Here is a 21981-nt window from a genome sequence, read left to right on the forward strand (position 1 = left end):
TAGGAGCTGATGGGATTCCCAACAACCAGTGTTTTCCTTTCTAAAAGGAGGTAGAGTCAAGCAAGATCTTCTCTCCCCAATATAAACTGAGTTATGAAGCTTTCAACAATTACTGAAAGATTTAATAATAGACTGTACAGCCTAATATATATATTTGTGAGTGTACAGAAATCACAAAGACAGTATTTATTTCATGCAGTTCAAGATTCAGTAATGAATGCTGCCTGCTTCAGAGGATTACTGCTCTGGAAATGCAGTGGTTTAAAAAAAAAAAATCTACCAAGCTGGGCTCATTACCCTGGATTTAAATGTACATTACAATTGTTATAAGGGAGAAGGGGGAGGGATCTTTCATTTTATTCTTGATTACTTATTCCATAGTAGCTCATGCATGTAAGAAGTGGTGGAGCACAAATAAAGATGCATAAAAGAAGTTAAGCAGCTTTAATGACAACAAATGACCACCTCCTGTTTTCAGGTGCTTTTAAGAGGTTTAAATGAGATACTTGTTCAATAATCCTATTGAGACACAGTGAGGCTTTTGAAATACTTTCTATAGTGTTGAAAACTGGTGAAACTTTAGCACTCTCTAGTATGTAGCAACTTGACAAAAAACACTAAAAACTGACTTTGTCACATCCTTTTATTGTGTAATTTTAAAATTTCTTCATAGCAAATATATATATATGTGAGCCTAAGTGACAATTAGATGATCAAATCAAGTATTTTTAAAATAACTATTTAAATATTAGCTTATTGATATATTTTTTTCCCTTCCAGTTTCTTCGAATATGTGCTGATCTTTTTCGCCTGGTCCCTTTCTTGGTTTTTCTTGTTGTCCCATTTATGGAATTTTTACTTCCAGTAGCTCTTAAGTTGTTCCCTAATATGCTTCCCTCTACATTTGAGACAAAGTCTAAAAAGGTAAGCAGTTCTGAATTTATAATCCAATGATATTTTTTTAAAAATTAGAAATTTCTTGGTAAAAAAATTAAAACATGTTTAATAATGTTAGATTTTTTTTTTCCACTACTGGGGTAATGCTTTTTAATCTTTCTTATTTTGAAGGTCTTGCTTTTGAACATATAGTAACAAAAACAAATAATAATTTTGAACCAGTGCTGTCCTGGTTTTAATATGTGCAGGTGCCAAGCTATCAGGGTTGAAAGCCTCTCTTGTCTTTTCTGCTATCCTCATTTCCATTTTCTATGACTCCTACAAAAGGGAAATAAAGCTATTTTATTTTTTTTGGTTGTATTAAAATAGACATTGTAACATTTGTAGTCTTAAACCTTGATTCAAGGTTTTTCCTATGTATACTTAATATTTAAAATAGCTTCTCATGCTTTTTTAAATTTAAACTTTATTTCTACTAGTCATATTTTCTCTGAATTGTTAGAGCTTTGTAAAAACCACCAAAAGAGCCCCACAAGTTTTTGCTTTCAGGGCACACAGTGAGCTCTTCAGCTTGTTCAGTGTGATTTGGGGATCTTTGGGAAGAGTGAATGCCCCTTTGGAATGTGTATTATAGCAGAAGTCCAGAATTACTCCACATAACTTGTCAGGGGGCAGAAGTGATGTTTAGTCCATGTGTTTCTGGCAGGAACTTTTAAAAACAAATATTTTTTTTAACAGGAGGAAAGATTGAAGAAAGAATTGAGAGTAAAGCTTGAATTGGCTAAATTCCTTCAAGACACCATTGAGGAGATGGCCTTAAAAAATAAAGCAGCCAAGGGAAATGTTACAAAAGATTTTTCAACATTCTTTCAAAAGGTAAAAAATTTGGAAAATATGTTTTCTCTTCCTACATATAAAAAACTTCAGGTTTTTTTTGTCTGTGGTAATCATCACATCACTTTATTTTTTTGGACTTGAAAAAACAGAATGTAGTAGTTTTCTTAGGATAAATTTCTTTTTTGTAAGTGTGATGAAGTTTTCCTGTTATTAACTTTGGTGTTCTAGCTGGTGCTTTTGCTCTCTAATTCTAGAAGCACAATATTTCTGCTCATTTCTTTCTTGTTCACTTATTTGTTAATAAGTTAACTCTAACATGAAACATGGTGTACCCAGTGGTTACTCATGTGGGTTTTGACCTCTTTTTTTTTAACAAGGGGTATGAAAACTGGGAGAGGACTTTTTTCCTAATGAAGTGATTGAAACTTAATGGGGGAAAAAGTAAATTTTTTTTGGTCAAATTTAATTCTGCTTGTAAAAATAATTTTTAAGTGCATGGTTGCTATACTGACTAGAGTGTGGTATAATCTGAGGTTTAGTTAGAATGTGGTTGCTGTGCAAAATTTTTCTATTTAGTTGCTGACAGAGAGATTTAAGTCTCAGACATCTGCCTCCTACATTAATGGCCTTTAGGTTTCCCAGCATTTCTTTTACCAAACTGTAGGTGAGAACAAGGTACTCCCTGGAGAGATGAAAAATGCATTCTTAAGTCTTCTCAGCACAGTCCTTATCTCTGATTTTTCTTAATTGTGGGGCTGTTGAATAAGAGGTGGAGCCAACAGCATCTCCAAGTGCTTTGTTGAGAGGAAGGCAGTGGGCCCCTCCTTTGGAGAGAGTGTGCATTTGCACAGAAAAAGGCACATAAGCCCAGGGGTTTCAGACATGAACTTTACAACCCCTGCCAAATAGCTTAAGATTTTCCTGCACGTCAGGGCTAAGAATAAAATGTGGGGTGATAAGATGATGTTGATAGTGTCACACAGATCACCTCACATAATCATAGTGGCAAATTTTGCCAGTCATTAACTTCTTGCAAAGTCCCTACTACGTCGAAGCCTCTCTGCAGTCGTCTGTTTCTGTTCTTTTGAATCTGCACAACATTGTAAGTGGTTAGTTATAGCAGTTAGTGGCTGAGGCACTGCCCCTGCAGGCTCTGGGAACTTGCCCACTCATGCCTCATGTTCAGAACATTTAATTTTCTTCTGGAAGAACTGCTACTGAGAATTTACATTTGGCCGTTAATTTTCATGGAAATAAATGATGTTTCACTCCACATTTGCTGGAGGAAGTCCCAAGTTCCTCTGATGACTAAAAAAGAAGTTTCAAGCCCTGCATTTCATCTGTGTGGGTGTACTTTTTACAGCTTTATATTTCTCATTTGTGCCACAGAGACAAACTTCATTGATCTCATTTCACTGTACCGGATAAGAAATGTCAGAGCAAGAAGCAGCTTCAATGTTTTTCACCTTTTTGCTATTCTTTCACAGTGGCTTCTGTGGTGAAGTATTTGATCCTGCAAGAACCATTGATTGCAGGCTTAATATGTCTGCTGTATAATTCCAGAATTTGTCTCTGTTGCTTTGTAGCTAGTGATGTACTAGAAAGCTCCAGTTTGTACTTTCAAGAAATACATGCTTGTCTCTGTCAAAATTCATCTTTAAACAAGGGAGAAAATACTTCCTGTGTTTTTGAAGTGCCATTTTTGGCTCCTGTGGCAAAGGCACTGGTGAAGTGGAACAACAAGGCCTTTGACCTTTCTTTCTTCAAGATGGTTTCTCTGCTACAAAAGTATTCTGGAGGTTAATGGGCTCAAGGCCATCTCATCTCCTAATTTGTACCTTTTTCTGTACTCACTAGCTGTTCACTAAAATATTTGAGTTTGCAGGTAAAATAGGTAGGCATGATAAATCAGGCAGTACAGCTAATGTTAGGTTTTCAAACTGTACTTGATGTAACCTAGTTTTATATTTTCTTTACAGGAGTTATAAAAAAGTAGAAGTATTGGGAAAAGTTTTTTTTATATCCATGATTAGACTGAAATGTTAAGACTGGGAGTATGTAATTGTAAGTTTTGTAGATTTTTGATGTAGTGATGACACTAATAAGCTTTTGATGGCATACTTGAAATAGAAAAATCAACATCTATACAGGTGATAATGCTTTACTGTGACATGATGGGACTAGGGAATTTTTCTCCTATTTCTTTGAACTGTTATTTCAGCTTCCAATAATTGAATTTAATGACTGAGAAGTCATTGGTAGCACATCACTGAAGAGCTTAACTTTGCATTTGTACAAGCAGTTACATAGAACCTGCCATCACAAAGGATGCAGAATCCTTTCCCAAACAGTACTTTATGCTTTGAATAACTTCAAGTACAAAAATATTTGCACTGAGGTGCTGCAGAACATCTAGGAAGTGAAAGCCAGAGCATTGTAACAAATGAAGAGAATTAGGTAGTTAAGTGTCTAAATCTATGTTTCATGGGGACACCAGTGTTCCAAAATTTTTGCTATTGGGTGAACTTCTTAGTTTATTTTTCCATCTTTATCTGATGTGTTTCTGTGTTTAGTAAATATGGTAGCAGAACAAATATCTGCCAGTGTGACTCCTGTAGCAACTATTTATTAACTCAAAGGTGTGTATACTTATTTATTTATTTATTTATTTATTGAGGTATCTCATGGCAGTGCAATTCAGCTAGATCTGCTCCTTAGTGTACAGGTGCTTCCAGTTTTTGTTTTGTTAATTTTATCCTAAGTATGCAGTGATGTTGGAAACTGTCAGAACTATCAATTCTTTTCCCTAAGTAAGTAAGCAAGTAAGTTGTTTGTTTTTTTACAAACTTCTTTCATTCCTTCCTTATGTGCTATTTCTTACGCCAAAACTGTTGCAAAGTGCTTAACAAACGAGGAGAATGTTTTTATTCAAAATAATGCCCTACTATAACATTTCCTTTGAAAAGCTTTGTGTGTGTTTGTTTTTTTCTCCCAGATCAGGGAAACTGGTGAAAGACCCAGTAATGAGGAGATCCTAAGGTTCTCTAAACTGTTTGAAGATGAGTTGACACTGGACAATCTGACCAGGCCTCAGCTGGTGGCACTTTGTAAATTGTTGGAACTTCAGTCAATTGGGACAAATAACTTTCTCCGCTTCCAGCTGACAATGAGGTTGAGGAGCATAAAAGCAGATGACAAGGTGAGTCATTCTGAGTAGGCACTGGGTAATAATTTTGACACATAACAGTAATGAGTGTGTGTGGATATATGTATGTTTGTTTTTCTAGGCATTTTCCTTTTTTGTTTTGTCTTGTTTGAGAACTTTGAACAAAAAGGCTTGAAGAGCTTAAAATCAGGAGCATCCTTATTTGTTAAGAAAAAAATGATCTTTTTTTAACCTACCATTAATTGAAATGAAAATAATTATATTCCAAATTAAAACATTCCTGTGAAACTATAATTTTAAGGGAGCTGGTTGAAGTGTCAGCTTAGGGGTTGGCTGTCCATGCTGGAGCTGGGGGAGCAGCTGAGGCTGTTTTGTGTTAGCACAGCAGCCTCTAGTGGCTGTTGTAACACGTGGCTGTGCAGTGCTGATGGTGCCTCTGTTTTGAGCTCTAACACGGTCACATTTCCTTTGCATTGTGCAGATGATTGCTGAAGAGGGAGTTGATACCCTGACTGTTAAAGAACTGCAGGCAGCTTGTCGTGCCCGAGGCATGAGAGCTCTTGGTGTGACAGAGGAGCGTCTCAAGGAGCAGCTTAAACAGGTATGGTTTTGCACAGACCTAATTCCAGTTGTTAGCTCTGATGCTCTGTTTTTTTGTTCTGATTCTGAGAAGTCATTTTGATTCTGTTCTCATTAAAGGCTTGGTTAAAAGAGTCTTCTTAATAAGCTTTTGTCACCTGTACTTTGTAAGTATATAGTAGCTGTGGGTTACTGCCTTTTGACCATGATGTTTTGATGATGCAGATAGATACTTTAAATTTAACATATCTGAAATATGTTTGTAATTTTGAAAGTTTGTAATGTCAGTTATTATCTTGCTCAAAGGGAGTTTCCACCTAGTAGATCAGTTGTCTCTTGGTGTTGCCTGGTTTAGAGGAAGGTCTGTTGGAACATGTCTAGAGGAGGCCACTAAGTTGATTACAGCAGCCTGGAGCATCTCTGTCATGAAGGTGGGCTGAGGGAGTTAGGGTTGTTCAGCCTGGAGAAGAGAAAGCTCCAGGGACACCTTTATAGCACCTCCAGTACCTAAAGGGGGCTTTCAGGAAAGCTGGAGAGGGACTTTGCACAAGGATGTGCAGTGATAGGACAAGGGGGAATGGCCTTGAGCTGAAGGAGGGCAGGTTTAGATTAGATATTAGGAATTCTTTTCTGTGAGGGTGGTGAGACACTGGCTCAGGTTTCCAGAGATGTGCTCCCCATCCCTGGAGGTGTTGAAGGCCAGGTTGAATGGAGCTCTGAGGAAGAGTTTAGTGGAAGGTGTCCCTGCCCGTGGCAGGGAGTTGGAACTAGATGGATGATCTTTAACCCAATCCAAAATGGTTCTGTGATTTTAAGGTGCATGTGAAACAAACCACTTGTTCAAATATTCATTCAGTGTTTCTTGATACACTTCTTCAAACAAAATGCATCTTACTATTTTTCATTGCAATGGCTGTAATTCTTAGCTGGTTATAGTCTGTAGTTCCTGTGTTAGGATATTGACTGATAAGTAGTGGTAAAAAAAAAAAAAATTAGTTTTGCTTGATTTTGTTTGTAAAGAAGAATAAAACATCCTGAAATTAAAGACTTGTTTTTTGTATTGCACTTACAGTGGTTAGATCTGCACCTGAACCAGGAAATTCCTACTTCGTTGCTTATTTTATCCAGAGCCATGTATCTTCCAGATACCCTTTCTCCAGCTGATCAGCTCAAAACAACCCTTCAGACACTACCAGACAGTGCTGTAAGTATTGATGGACGTAGTGTGTAACTAACTTTCAGTGTCATGACTGAAAATCCATCCAGACAAGCAGATGTTCTTCTCAGTTCCTTGCTTTTCCTTGAAAAACAAAATCATAGCTGGGTTTATTTGTGTGACCTTCAAAGGCAGAAGTTGTGTTGTATGTGGAGAGATATGAGGATAAAGCAAACACAGGGCAATATTGGATTACATGACAGCAGACAGTAATAGCATAAGAAGATTTAGATTACACTTTTCACAAAAACAAGAAATGCTTCAGGCCATAGAAAGGTATTAATACTTTAAAATACATAATGCTATGCAAATAAATTATCAGAATAGATTGTTGGTAGTCTTGAGAGAAAGAGACTGAAGAACATGTATAATTTCAGGGTGAAAAATTCACATTTCCACCAAAACAGAAAACTTTCTCGAGACAAGGAGTCATCTTTGTCTGAAAAATGCAAAAATAGGGTAACATTTGGGGGCTTTGACTATATTCATTAGCATGCCTGTACTACCTATCTCAATCAGGATGTCTAAACCTACATTATGCAGCCATACCTGTATGTATATACACACTTCTGCTAGCTACTTTTGTTATTTTTAGGCCAAAGAGGCTCAAGTGAAAGTGGCAGAAGTAGAAGGTGAGAAAATAGATAACAAAGTACGACTGGAAGCAACACTTCAGGAAGAAGAAGCCATCAGAAAAGAAAATGAAGAAAAGAAAATGTCTGAAGCTGCAGAGAAGGCCAAAGAAATCCTTGAAGTTGCAGCCATGGTAAGTTCTGCTCACAACTACTGAGGAGTAAATGTCAAGTGATGTGAGCACTGGCATGTTATGAGTTACTGCCTCTGCTCTGGGTATTGTCTGCAAGAAACTGGACTTTAAATCCACATGTGGAAGATGTGAGAGAATATTTTAACTGACTGCAACACAAAAGTTTACTATAAAATGTTGGCTCAGTCTTACTTATCTTTGATTTCTCTTCCTTCTTAATTAAAGCAATAAGAAAAGACTTCTTTTTCTGTAGTAAAGGTAGTGGTTTTGTTTGAGGTTTTTTTTTTAAGTTTTCTGCACCCCACATTTTAAATGTTCTTATCTTTGGCTCTTTCTGTTTTTCACCAACCTGATAATGTTGCTGTATAATATTTGACGATAAAAGCTACTGGCCTGCTTCATTAGTGAATTAAGCCTCAGGAGCTCACAGAAGTAGTTCTTTAAATACAAGTAAATATGTTAATGTGAAACCACTCAATGTCTTGCAGTTTTTTAACCTCTTCTCATAAAAATGAGCACTTCTACTTTGACAACTATTTCTATTTTGACAAGTAATTCTTTCCTGAAACTAACACAGCTAATATTTTGGGTTTAAATTTAGAAAGCGACGGAACCAGCAGCAGATCTTGAAGCAACTGCTCTGCAAGCTAAAAAAAGCCAGGTGGTGATGGATACTGAACCAGAACTGGCACGGGCAGGTGCAGCAGTGCACTCAGAGGCACTGATAGATACAGCACCAGTGCTGGAAGGCATTAAGGTAATCTGGATAACCACACGTTTTCATACTTTTGAATGTAAAGATTCAGAGCATTGATGTGAGGACTGTGATAAATTGCTGGTCTGCCCTTCACTTCTAACCCTCTCACCACATTCTGTCAGTTAAAAACTGAAAATTCACCAATGCAGAAGCTGAAATCAGAACAAAACATCTCCTTTATCTCTCTAGATTATTGAAATTAATATGCCTGTTTGGGGGGGCAGTTGCACTTTCTGTAGATGGAATGGGCCTGTGCATATTTTATCAGCTTTTCAAGAGACAGGTGTACTTACTATGGATGTTCATCCTCATTCTCACAAAGGTTATTGAAGAGAACTTTTCTACAGGTCAATTTTCCAAATTTAACTCTTTTTTTGGTGTAATTTATCTCTTCCCATACATGGTGAATTATTTCTCAGTTGTTTTAATTGCTTAGCCCAAGAATGAAGTTAAACATTCTTAAATGAGATTATCAGGTATAGAATTTCAGAAACTCACATAGTCAATCATATTAGCTGAAGGTGCACTTCAAGAAACAGTACCATAGCAAATTAACTGCCTTACCATTTAAAATCTTTGTATTAACCTCAAAATCACTGTGTGATAGTAGTGATTCCAAACATGTAAAAAAAATCCTATATTTTCTCTTTTCTGCTAGAAGACTAAAAATCTTGCAGGAAGATCACAAATGTGCCTTTCACTAATTTGTCTGTTTCTGTTACAGGGTGAGGAAATTACCAAGGAGGAGATTGATGTGCTGAGTGATGCTTGCACCAAGCTACAGGAACAGAAAAAATCACTAACAAAGGAAAAGGAGGAGCTTGAGGAATTGAAGGATGATATCCAGGAGTATAACGAGGTGAAGAATGGGGAATTGAAGTTCTTTTTCTGTTTGTGTTTAGTTATACCAGAAGTGATCCACAAATTAAAGATTCTCTTTCTTGGTTTTCTGTTAGTCTGAAGTTGGAAGCTGAGTGAATGAACTTTGTGTGTGACAATGCAGAACCTCATTTGTGTAACATGTTCAAAGCCTAATTGTTATCACTAGAGTAGTTCCCAGCAGATGAGATTCCTGCTCCTGCTCTTGTTCCCAGGGGGCTGGGGTAGCAGGAGCTGACTGCTGCATGCTGCAGTTCTTTCTTAGCAATGTAGATGTCAGTATTACAGAAATTACCAAGATAAGTAAAATGAACCTTATCCAGTCTTATGAAAGGTGTGGAAAATAACATTTAAGAGGTGCATGAGAAAGGCAGCAGTGTTAAAATTTGTTGTTCTAATTCTATTTGGCTTTGTATGTCTCTACACTTGTATTTCATCTACAAATGGCTCCTGTCTTGAAGTGCTGGTTGAAGTCAGTATTGTCTGTTGTGAATTCACATCAGCAAAAGCTATTCTCTCTCTTGACCATTTCTTCTAGGACTTGCAAGAGATAAAGGAGCTTTCTAAAACTGGTGAGGAAGAGGCAGTGGAAGAGTCAAAGGCAAGCAAGAGACTGACGAAGAGAGTGAACCGAATGATTGGTCAGATAGACAAAATTATTGTGGAATTAGAAACAAGTCAAAAGACAGCAGATGCAAAGCTGGATGGTGAGGATACTCCTGCTGGGTAAGTGACCTGGGAGCACTGGATGTGTCTCTGGCTGTTCACCTTCACTCTTGTTTTTGTCTGATATGTGGTTAAAAAATAATTGGTGAATAACTTGTTTGGAATATTGAGATAATTGATTTAAAAAATAATTAACAAAATTGTGCTGCAGATTTTCTCTCTGCTAAGGCTAAATATGGTTGAACTGATGAAGGAAAAAAGGAGGTATAATTCCCCAGATCCTGAGGGTGTTCTGAAAGTCTAAGCATTGATTAGAATCTTACCATATTGCCCATGCCTCTGGCACTAACAGGATTACAGGTGAAATCATCCCCTTAGTAATTTTTGCCCTGTGCCATTGACTGAAAAGGTGCACAACAGTGTGAGTATATCCATATTTGTTGTTATTTGGTATCAAAGATGTTAGTGAGGAAAAAAAATTGCAAGGATCTATGGTGTCTTGAGACAAGTGAGAAAATGTGTCCAGTGAAAGTGAGGAGATAATTTTACATGCTTCCTTTCCAAGAGATTTACTTCATTTCAATTTTTAATACACAGATTTTCAATGAAAGATCTTTCCTGTTTCATTACAAAATTAATTATCAACACTTATCCAGGTCTTAATATTATTGGAGGGTCTTTCAGGCAATCCTATGTTAAATGGTCATAGACTGCTTGTTGCACATGCTGAAATACCTGGACACTGTGACACAAACACTCATGGTTTGTGATCATAAATGCTGTATTAGTCTGGTTTATGCTTACACCATTTTGTGTGATTAATTAAGAGAGTATGGCAGCTCCCAAAGAGCGTGACTAAACAGAAATATGGATTCTGCTTTTCTTGCTTCTGAGCTTTATGTTTTCCAGTCCCCAGGGCAAACGGTCATTTGTTGCAGATTTTGTGTAATAAGGCAGGCATATGAATGGTGCTACAGAGAAGTTGTTGATCAAAACCATCTGAATTTGTAAACTAACAATACAATGCAGAATCTGCTGGTACTGAATGTAGTTATACTTTGTAATGGATGGTTTTCTGGATAATTTTGTAGGTGATTGTGGATGATTGAAAATTACTAGTTTAAATATTGCTTAGTTGTCAAAGGCTTGTCTTTTAACCTTCAGGATGGTGCAGTCATTATCAAGCTATGTCCAGGGCATTTAGCAGCAGCATGAGAAATGCTTCTTGCATAAAAGTTGGTCTGTGCCCAGAAGAGCTGGGGCTACACTGATAAAGCCCTTCTGTTTAGTATTTATTGGCTTCACTGTCTCCTGCATTTCAGCTGGATCTGTGCTGGAAGATGTTTCTTCAAACTTGCAAAATACAGAAGCAAGGAAGGGCTTTAGGTTGCAGCAAACAACTTGAACATCATGAGATCAGTGAGCAGAGAGTAACATCTGAAACCTGCTGGTCCTTCCTTCCCCAGAGTCTGGTCCTTGACAGGAGCAAGTGAAGCTGATTTAACAGAACAGCTCAATTGCTCAAGTGATTAGTTCTCAGCTTTTGTTTTCCTGTGACTCATTGATTTTCTGTCAGCCCCCCTCTGTATGTAAAAGGATGCCAGAAACATGGCACTATATCTTTGGTAAATGGGGAGTGAAGGGACAAAGGGCATTAGATACACAGTCTGGGAAGCACAGAAAACTGTAATTCAAATGCTTCTGGGTACTTATATTTGTTCAGTTAAACATGTGGAAACTGAAAACATGAGATTCTATGGCAAGATGAAAATCTGCTTTCTGATCAGTAACTCCTTTTTGGTTTTTTACATTCTTTTGCATGTTCAGGATTGTAAATAATTGATTAGTGATTTTACAAGCATCCTGCAGTGTAGTAGCTTCCAGTACTGCCTTTTGTCAACCTTATTCCTTTGGAGTGACTGCTTGTCATGTAGAGTTTGTGCTTTCTCTTCAGGAAGAATCTCATCAGCATTGCAGAGCTAATTAATGCAATGAAACAAATTCAGAAGATTCCAGAGGAGAAGCTAACAAGGATTGCAGAGGCACTAGATGAAAACAAGGATGGCCAAGTTGATATAGATAATGTTGTTAAGGTAAGTTTGTGGACTTCTTAAAGAAAATAAGGCTAACCATCCTTCAAACATTGCACCTGTTTGGGCATAAATTCATAGTGCAGTCTTTTGCAAGGGTCTTTACTTGATGCCAGTGAGGTTTTTGGTATGTATTGTAAATAAATCTTATATAACAGCATCTTGAGAATCTATATGGCTGGTTTTTTTGGTGGGGGGAGGGAAATCCATGTTCATTACCACATTACCTTTGAAGCAGTAGGTTTTTCTGTATGTCTCTGTCAAGTTCTGTAAAATATGGTAATTACTTACGAACAGGAGGGAGTAGAACTATCACTGTTAGGGAAAGTCTTGATGTAACATCCATAGATATATTTCATATCAATACAAAATAGTAGCTTTGCTTGCCTATTTGTATACTTCAGATGTTTCATTGAGATCTGTATTTCCTGTGCTTGAAAGACAACAAGTTGTGTTTGTTACCTGATTTGTCCTGTTCTCTCATTTTGCTGAACATTCTCAGGTTTTCTCTCCCTTTTCATCTTCATTTTCGTGCTTCTTTTTCACTTGGTAAATTTAGATTTGTCCTGAAACTTACTTCCCTCAAGTCATTCTGCTACTGGATACAGAAATAGCATTTAAACTATGGCCAGCTAGAAAATACAGTATCAGCCTTTTGAAACACATTTTTCCTCTCTACTGCTCCAGTGGTGATTATCTTCCCTGTTGCTCTAAACAGCTGTTGCACATTTAGCAACACAGATAAAATGTACTTGTAAATTCTGCATATGTTGCACAATAAGTCTAGGAACTTGAGGAGAGATGCCAAGAATACATTTGTACAAAAAGCTATTTAAAGCAATTTGGAATAATTTACTAGATTATTTTCTTAATTTCCTTTCTGAAAGTCCCACCCCTCTACTTCTAAGTTTTTATAAATTTGTGCCTATCTGGTACAGTAGGTGTTCTTAAATAAAATTAAAATAAAATTAAGTCTATAAATTACTGTCTTAAATACTTTTTCAACAGGTACTGAATCTCAACTTTCCATTGAAACAGATAAAATAAATGGGTCTGTTTTACTAATGCTTTAAAATGTCTTTGTGTGCTACACACACAAAGGTCAAAAGTTCTAAGTCTTTTAGTTTACATTTGAGCTTTTTTTTTTCGTACTCTGGATGTGTTTGAGGTACAGGTTGTGGTTTGAATTTGTCTTCCATGTAAGAAAGAAAATGCTGTTTTTCTTGAACACAAGAACTGAATACTTTAGTTGTCTTAACAAAATTTATTGTAGGAAAATGCCTCCATCATGTAAAACCTAAATGTGCTCTCAATTTCATTTTATGTTCATGTAGGTTGTAGAATTGATTGACAAAGAAGATATTGATATTGGCACCAGCCAGGTTGCTGAGATTATGTCACTGCTTCAAAAAGAAGAAAAACTGGAAGAAAAAGAGAAAGCAAAGGAAAAGCATGATAAGGAAGCTGCAGAAGCAAAGAATTAAGCTTCAGAATCTGAAGCTAATCGCAGTTGTAACCAAAATCTTGTATATCTTTCTGTGTCTAATGGCTACATATTACTTGAGCTTTGTGATTATGGGAAGTGTTTTGAGCTGATTCTGGTAATAAATCGTAGATAAGTTTTCTGACATATGGAATGAAATTTCCGTTCATCAAAGAAGTGATTTAGTGTCATTCCATACTGATGAAAACAGAATAGGCTTCTTAGCAGTGCTCCTGCCCACAAAAACATGTATTTGCACTCATTGTTGTGGTACAGTGATCCATTAAACTCAGAAGTTTGCTGTATAAATTCAGTGTATCTATCATGGAGAAATGTTTCCCATTTATTTTCTTCCATCATTACATGGGGCCCAACCTTGCTCTGCTTCTACCTTTTAGCTTTTTCAAAATTTAATACAAACTTTCTCTTCCATCACAATATTACACATTTTCTAATCTGCTGGTTAAGATTCCGTGGCTTCAGTAGTAGTTCTGTAGATTTAGGGGTTTTTAAGCTAAATATCACTAAGCTGTTGCCTCACTGACAGAGAATGTGGCATTCTGATCACTTTTATGAATTCATGGTTATTATTATTTTCTGTTGAAGGGAAAAATCGGATTTATTTTTCCCTAGAATGGAAACTTGGCATGAAGTTTGCTACTTATGGGTGCCTTAAATTTCATAGGACTAGAGAGTAGAGTTTGTTGCTTCTACTCAAAACTCCATGAATTATTAAAGCATTGGAATCACAGGAGCCTTTAAAATAGTTTCAGAACACAATCTGTCACATGGTAAAGCGAGTTAAAGTGTTTGTCTGAATAGCAGGATGAAAATAATCAAAAGGGGGGAAATGTCAGTTGTGATCTTTTTGCATATATTTTAGAAAATGTAGCTATCTTGTGTGTTTGTTTCTCATCTGATAATTATTTACACCATAACTAGTTCTCTTACCTCTCAATTTTCATCTCAGGTATAAAGTCATTAACCAAGTATAGTCAGAGTACATAAATATGTTCATCTCATGGCTTTGCTTTCTGTGCAGTCAACAAGTCATTTCTGGTATTGCCAGTGCTTTGATTACATTATTGGTTTATAGTCACTCTCTTTAAATGTGTGACTACATACTGGCAGTAGGTCACGGTTTTCTCGTTAATATTTCTTCTTAGCAGTAAATTTTAAAGTTTTAAACTAAAATACTAACTCTGGGATGTTCCATAATTCACGGTAGCCTAAATTTTACACTTTTCTTAAAATCTATTATGAAATACATGTAGTGAGGCTTGAACCAGCAGGGTTGTGGTTTGGGGTTTTATTCTGTTTTTATTTTGCACCCAGTATTATAAAATGTACAACCATTCTTGATTTTGTGTACATTATAGAGAGCACATCTGACAATGGCACTGTACATGATGATATTGAGGTGGGCAGTTAGTACTTAATGCTTTTAGTCATAGTAGCATATTTTTGTAGAAAATACCAACTCCCAAGCATATTTCAGCATAATTCCATGTGCAGTATTTATCTAGATTGGCTAAATTATTTGTACAAACTTATTTGAAGTTAGTGGAACAAAAGAAGTTTTGACAGTCTCATGGCTTGCATGATATGGACCATTGTATTTAGTTGTTTCCAAAGCAATATGTACAGTGAGATGTACAGTTCTAGAAAAAGTCAGTGTCTAGTTCAACTCTTGAGTTCATATTCTGTACAGTTTGCAAAGAAAGCTGCTTACAGCAAGATCCTCCTGAGAATTACTGTAATTGTATCTGAAGTGTGAAATTGCTGTGGTGAAGCTGAAATTTCAAATCAGTACAATCTTTATGGTTCATGTATCCCAAAACAAGGGGGCTGTTCTCTTCCTCATAAATCAAGATTACCTTGGAGATTTCAGCAAGGAAGTCACTTTGTAGATTTTTGAAGATCTGACTTCACTGTGTGCTTTTTTTTTTTTAGGCCAGCGCTTGTTTTAGATGAAAATTCAAGAATAAAACTGGTTTCATAAAAATATGATCTAGAAACTAATTTTCCATTTTATAATTTACAGCTAGAATTTATGGACTTTGAAGTACGCTCAATTTTTACAGTGGCATATTTTCAATTTTAAAACAATGTATAAGAATATTACTTGACATTCCTGAAACGTGGTAAAGATTCTCTCTAAAATTGCCTGCTACCTTTCATGGAATATCAAAAACCTAAGAATTGTATTCACTTGAATGCATGCAGATTTAAACCAGGGAAGTAGCAGAAAAGGCTGTTTTCAAATATTTATTGATTAAAGTTTTACAGAGCTTTAACTGTCCTGAAAGTAAATTGACTGATTGCAGTATTTGGGAGTTTAAAACACTTTGCTGCTGTTCTGTGTTTACTGTTCACTTAATTTTCTGTGGATTAAATAAGAAGGGAGCCAAAAATAGCAGTTGTTTTTTTTTTTTAATTATATGAAGAATATTCTGATTAAAGTAATTGGAATACATTTGGATTTGCATGAAATTTGGCATATTGTGAAATCTTTACAGATTACATAAAATTGTTTTAAATGCCAGTCAGAAATGGCAGCTTTCTGCTGTGCCCTAAAGTGATGACAGGACGTGCACACCAACCACAGAAAGGACTTTCAGGGGCAATGCCTTCCTTCTGTTGAAAGCAGGCAAACCCATTACAGCTGGACTTGAACAACACATGTTCTGCAAGCTTTAAAAGATTAGGGAAGCCCTTGGTGATCCACTTTTACCCAACTTTGAACCTCCCAAGCAGCTCTGTACTGGTGATGCAGGCAACTGCAGCAGAGTGGAGTAACTCCAGCTAATGTGCTTGGTTGCCTTTGGTGTTGACCAAACAAACCAGAAGCTGCAGTACATTCAGAGAAGGATGAGTGTACAAATGTACATTAACTGGTCAGAACTTATTCCTGAGTGAATATTTAATCAGGAGATGTAAATATTTCTTTAAATAATTTAAAGGATATGCGAGATTTCGATGACTTTGTGACTTACACAGGCAAAGCCTCTGAGCTCAGACTTAGGTGATTGGTAAGACCATTGATGGGGTTGTTGCAGATTCAAATAATATTCAGGGGGAAAATGTAAAACATGCAAAAAGCTTTTTTAAAAATCCATTTAGGAACAGGGAAGAGAAGTAGAGTAGGATGTGATTTCTTTCCCCCCATTCAAAACAAGCGTGTTATAGGAGCTGTTTTATGGAAAAACTTGTTTCTTTTTCATCTTAGCCCAAAAGATGATTTTCACAGAGATTTTCATCACTGACTACATACTGTGAGAGTCAGTCTGCCTGCAGATTAAGTGCCAGAAAGCTGTTCAGTCAGAGTTTGTCAGCAGGACTGCATGCAGGTAGAGAATATCTCTTGCCAGGATAGTACCTTATACTTATGTAGGCTTTGTGCAGGGGGAAAAAGTTACATCTTTTATACAACTCCAAAATACTTGTAACTTTATATCTACATGCCTTGCTAATAATTTTAACTTTAGCTACTTCAGCATGTATTTAAATACTTTCAAATTGTTAATATCAAATAATTGGGTACACTTAATTAAAAGAATAATCCCATATTCTGTTCTTTGTATGTATTCCAAATTTTGCTTTTCAGTTGATGAATTTCAGCCTGTGTTATAAATTTAAGTTGAAAATCATTTGTCTGTGCTCTGAGCATACTGTCCTGTGTTTGCCATAACTCAGTATAAAATTTTTATGTTAATTGGAGCTTGTGTCCTTTGTTTAGTTACAATAAAAGTATCATTTTGAAACCTAATCTCTCCATTATTTTTCTGTTGATTTTGATTGTTTACTGTTAATTTATTGCTCTTCAGATGAGATGCCAGGCACAGGGCTGGATGCTGATGAGCTGTGTCTATGAAAGTAATCTTCTGTCTGCTTTAAACCAGGATTTGGGAACATGCAAATGCTGAATCTGCTCTCTAGTGTCAAGTGTTTCAACAGGTGGCTGAAGACAACCCTCTGCCTTGACATGCTTTTAAAATAATAATAAATAAGCAAGGTTGTGTTGCAAATTTTTCCTTCTTCTGCTTAAAGCCAAGTATCAAATAAAAAGCTTTAAAAGTGGCAGAACTTGTTCCTTTTAAGCTTTTGCTTTAAGAATTTCCTTTAATGACCCTTTAATTGGGGTGAATAGGTGTGGTGTGCAGCAGTGGTCAAACTGACAAGCAGAGGAATTGGGGTTTGAGTTTGTGAATTAAATGTGGTCATTGACAATTGTCCTTGATCATATTTACTGACTCCCAAGAAAGAGATTGACTTCTGATCCACTGTTCTCTTTGTTGAGATATAATGCTTATTACACTCTTTAATGAATCTTTATGACGTGTTTATAACAACAGTGTGTAACTGTTAAAATCTAAGGGAAAAATGGGGACAGCTTGTAGATTGAGATAAGGCAGTTTACTAAGGCAACAGCAAAAGTTTGTGCTTGTACAAGCAAAGAGGAAAAAATAAGATTTATTCTCTACTCCCCATGTTCAAGTTCAGCCACTTTCAGGGACGCAGGGCTTCAACAGGTGAGGAGGGCAAACACTGTAAATAACAAATGTCCTTCCTCCCTCCTCCTTTCCTTGGCTTTGTATCTGAGCTGACACTATAGGGTTAGAATATACCTTCGGTAAATTAAATTGTGTCCCCTCTCAGGATCTTGCCCACTCCCAGCCCATTGATGGGAGGCAGCACTGATGCTGTGCCAGCCCTGCCCAGCAGCAGCCAAATCATGGCTGGGTTATCAACACCTTTGCAGCTCCCAGGGCAAAGCACAGCACTGTGAGAGCTGCTGGGGGGAAATGATCTCCAGCTCAGCCAGACTCAATTATATTACAGACGTGGATTTGTGCATTGTCTGCAAATATGCACAGGGGGAATGGCAACTGCCTGCTCTAATAGCAGATAAATGAACACATTGCTGTGACTTCACTGGATGGAATCCTCTTTTGCATCAGGCTGGTGTTGCAGGCAGGCAGAAAACTGGTTGGGAAAACCTCACCATTCATGACATTGTGGTCTAAAAAGGATTAATAGGGAAGTTTTATTGCAAACTGTTTTGGTGAAATGTCATTTGGAGGGTGAACACATCTGCATAGTGGTGCTGAGAGATTGATGGCCTTGTGGTTGTTTCATCGACCTGAGGCTTGAGAAATCTGTGTTCACTTAATGCCCAGTCTATCAATAATACATCACTTGGCTCTTGTGCCACTGTAACATAAAACCTCCTTGACAGTGACTGGGCAGACACCAAGTTCTCCAGAGCAGAGTCTCTGCAAGGACCTAGTACAGCATTTTGTAGCAATAAGGCTTTTAAATACCAAATGCAGACAGTGACAGATCATACCAGGGAGTTTCTCTGGCTAAGGAGTCTCACTTTTCTCACTGCTTTTACATTTGGTATTTTCTTGAATTATTTCTCAATGCTGATGTGAGCAGGAGGATGTTTGTAGTATGTTTCTAATTCCCCATACTCTGTGTTCACTTCCACTTTTGTGTATTATTATGATATAAATCTTTCTCAGTAGTGAAATATCCTTCACAGGTCAAAATTCTTTGGGGGCTCATTAGCATGTACAATTTTACCCTTGCCAAACCTTCTGTGGTTTGCAAACATCAGTTTCTCTCATCTAACTGGCGTAAAGGATTTCTGCTATGCTAGAGATGGATCTAATGCAGATTTGCTGCTTTCCGTCTAGTATTTCTCTCTATGTATATTGGCAGAGCAGCCCCTTCATGAGCAGCCTGATTTATGTCTCAGGGAGTGCTGCAGCCAGCAATTTGAGATGTCAGCTCTCCCGTGCACGTTGGATTCTCCATGCCTCCTTTTGTCTTAGCTCCAGCCCAAAGCCATCCAAGCTTTTTCACAGTGTTTTCTAAATGCATTTTCAGGTCCTTGATTAAGCAAGATTTTCAGGCTCTGTTGTAAGGAGAACTTCAGCAAGGAGATAAAGGGCAACTGGGAGATGAGCAACAAAAAAATAATTACAAAAAAAAAAAAGAGAGAAGTCTTTATAGTCTTAATAAAGATGGGAAGTAACAACCTGTTGTGCAGAAAACCTGGGGATCTTAGCAGACTACTCTAGACTTGTAAAAGTGTTTTCTTCCACAGATGTAATCCCAAAGCAGTGAGAAAAGCAGCAGGTTTTTCTCCTCCATCCTTCCCATCCCCCAACCTTTCCCTTTTCTCTATCCTTTAATATGCAGGACCAGTTAGAAAAGATACACAGAGTCCCTGTTGCACGTCACTTCCTCAGAACCTGGCTTTGCCCTGGTGGAAGTGGAGTTAAAATATTAATGTTTCCAATGAACTGGGTGGTGTTCAGTGCTTGGTCTGCGCAACCTCCAGTAATCAGCAGCCTTCACCAAGCTCTGCTCTCACCTTCCTCAGCCAGAACTGCCCCAGCTCCTCTGTGGGCTCTGCTCCTAAGAGCAGGATGCTTTTATCCTTCCCTTCCAATCCTGCATGCTCTAATCATCAGGAGATGTACAGGCCACAACACTTCAGTGGAAAATATGTTCCTAGGATGAGTCTTCAAGATCAAGAGTGACACTGAGAGGAAGCCATGCACATGACTATTTTTAGACCTACCTTCTGCAGCCATCAAATTCTGTGATTAAACTAACACTGCTGTCCCTAAGTGTGATTTAATTTGAATTTTACCTAAGCCACTTGGGACCCTCTTCCCAGAAAATCCTTTGTACTCTGAAAATGAGACCCCTTTGGCTACCTAGGCTTTGGACTTTCAAATTCAAGAATTGACTGGTGTCAACCCAAAAGCCCTTTTCAAGTAATGACACTAACAGAAAACCCCTTATTTATACCTTATCCCTGCCTTTTGATACATAATTTGTAGCTTTGTGCTCAAGAGAAACCTGACATGGAAAATAGCTCACCTAGCCAGACTCAAGGAAGATTTGTAACAGTGAATGGAATAGGCAGGGAGAGTTGATAGCAGCATTTTCATTGTCTGTGTAATTTTCCTTGGAGTGAGTGGGAGGCTACAATATTATTTTGTTTTAATTTTCTGGATATAAACACACCCTCAGTCAAGAGATGCATAGTATAAATATAGGATAAATATAGGATATAGAGAAATAGAAAATTATTGATGTATTTATATGTGTACCATCCGGTGTGATACCCTCCCTGACGCTGTTGCTGGTACCTGGACGCTTGAGAAAGCGAGGGAAAGGCTTGGGAACCTCATTTCAGCTTCGAATACGGGATGCCACGGTGGCGGGTGACACGACCCCTGCGTTTTTCAGGAGAACAGAGGGAGAATAAATTCGCGTGTCCCTGCCCCGGGAGCAGCGTCCCGCCGGGATCCCGGTCCCGGACATGCATCCCGCCGGGATCCCGGTCCCGGCCCCGGGAGCAGCGTCCCGCCGGGATCCCGGTGCGCACCGGCACCGCCGCGCCGCTGGGGGGCGCCCGCCGCCCGCCGGGAGCGCCCGAACGGATCCCGAACGGATTCTGTTTGATCCCGAACGGATCCCGAATGGATCCCGTCTGATCCCACCCGGGTCCCTGCCCTCATCCCGTCTGATTCCGTCCGGATTCCGTTTGATCCCGAACGGATCCTGTCCGGATTCCATTTGATCCCGAACGGATCCCGTCTGATCCCGCCCGGATCTCGCCTATCTGATCCAGCCTGCATCCCTGCCCTGATCATGCCTGATCCCGCCCACATTCCGTCCGGATCCCATCTGATCCACTACCCGGACCCCTGCCCTGATCTCATCTGACCCCACCCGGATCCTGCCCGTCTGATCCACCCTGGATCACACCAGCATTCTGCCCGGATCCCTCCCGGATCCCTGCCCTGATCCGGCCCAAATCCCATCAGTGGAATCCTGCCCGGATCTCGCCCGGATCCCACATCTCCTTTGTCCCCAGGAGCCTGTCCGACGCTCACGGGCTCTGCTTCACACACTCTCGGGATGGTTTGGTTGGAAGGGACCTTGAGGCTGGACCTCATCCCAACACCCCCGCATGAGCAGGATCACCTCACCACATCAGGTTGCCCTGTCCAGCCTGGCCCTGAACTCTTCCAGGGATGGGGCATCCTGGATAACCCGTTCCAGTGCCTCACCACGCTCCTGGTATCACAGAATCAGAGTCATTCATGTAGGAAAAGACTTACAGGGTCATCAAGTCCAACCTTTAGCCAGTCATCACCTTCTCAACGAGAACATAGCACTAAGTGCTAAAAACCTACTGTATGTCTAATAGAAATCTACTCTCTTTTAATTGAACATGATTACACCTTCTCTCATCACTGCAGGCCCTGCTGAAAATTCTGTCCCAGTCTTTCTTATAAGCTTCATTTGGGTACTGCTCCAAGGTCTCCCTGAAGCCTTCTCCTTTCCAGGCTGAACACCCCCAGCTCTCTAGTCTGTCTCCACAGCAGAGGTGCTCCAGCCCTCGGAGCATCTCTGTGGACCCACTCCCACAGATCCCTGTCTTTTCTGTGGCAAGGACCCCGGAGCTGGACACAGCGCTGGGGCTGGTGGCTCACGAGAGAGGAGCAGAGGGGCAGAACCAGCTCCCTTGCTCTGCTGGCTGCATCCATTTTGATGCAGCCCAGCACATGATTTGCTCTCTGGGCTGTAAATACCGGGTCTTGTTTCTCAAATCT

General features: G+C 38.7%; 1 protein-coding gene across 4 annotated transcripts in view; it reads left to right on the plus strand.

Annotated features, from left to right (window-relative positions):
• The window catches only part of LETM1 (leucine zipper and EF-hand containing transmembrane protein 1), a 28652-nt gene extending 11547 nt beyond the window's left edge, over nt 1-17105 (plus strand). For all 4 annotated transcript variants that reach the window (XM_064418911.1, XM_064418913.1, XM_064418910.1 and 1 more), the window contains exons 4-14: nt 781-924; nt 1636-1773; nt 4730-4933; nt 5382-5501; nt 6552-6683; nt 7291-7461; nt 8063-8218; nt 8943-9077; nt 9636-9823; nt 11718-11856; nt 13188-17105. In XM_064418911.1, coding sequence (XP_064274981.1) covers nt 781-924; nt 1636-1773; nt 4730-4933; nt 5382-5501; nt 6552-6683; nt 7291-7461; nt 8063-8218; nt 8943-9077; nt 9636-9823; nt 11718-11856; nt 13188-13337 — 1677 coding nt within the window. In that variant the 3' untranslated portion in view covers nt 13338-17105. The remainder of the gene's footprint in view (nt 1-780; nt 925-1635; nt 1774-4729; nt 4934-5381; nt 5502-6551; nt 6684-7290; nt 7462-8062; nt 8219-8942; nt 9078-9635; nt 9824-11717; nt 11857-13187) is intronic.
• The last annotated feature ends 4876 nt before the right edge of the window (nt 17106-21981 follow it).

The sequence above is a fragment of the Passer domesticus genome, chromosome 4, assembly GCF_036417665.1.
Source record: "Passer domesticus isolate bPasDom1 chromosome 4, bPasDom1.hap1, whole genome shotgun sequence".
NCBI lineage: Eukaryota > Metazoa > Chordata > Aves > Passeriformes > Passeridae > Passer > Passer domesticus.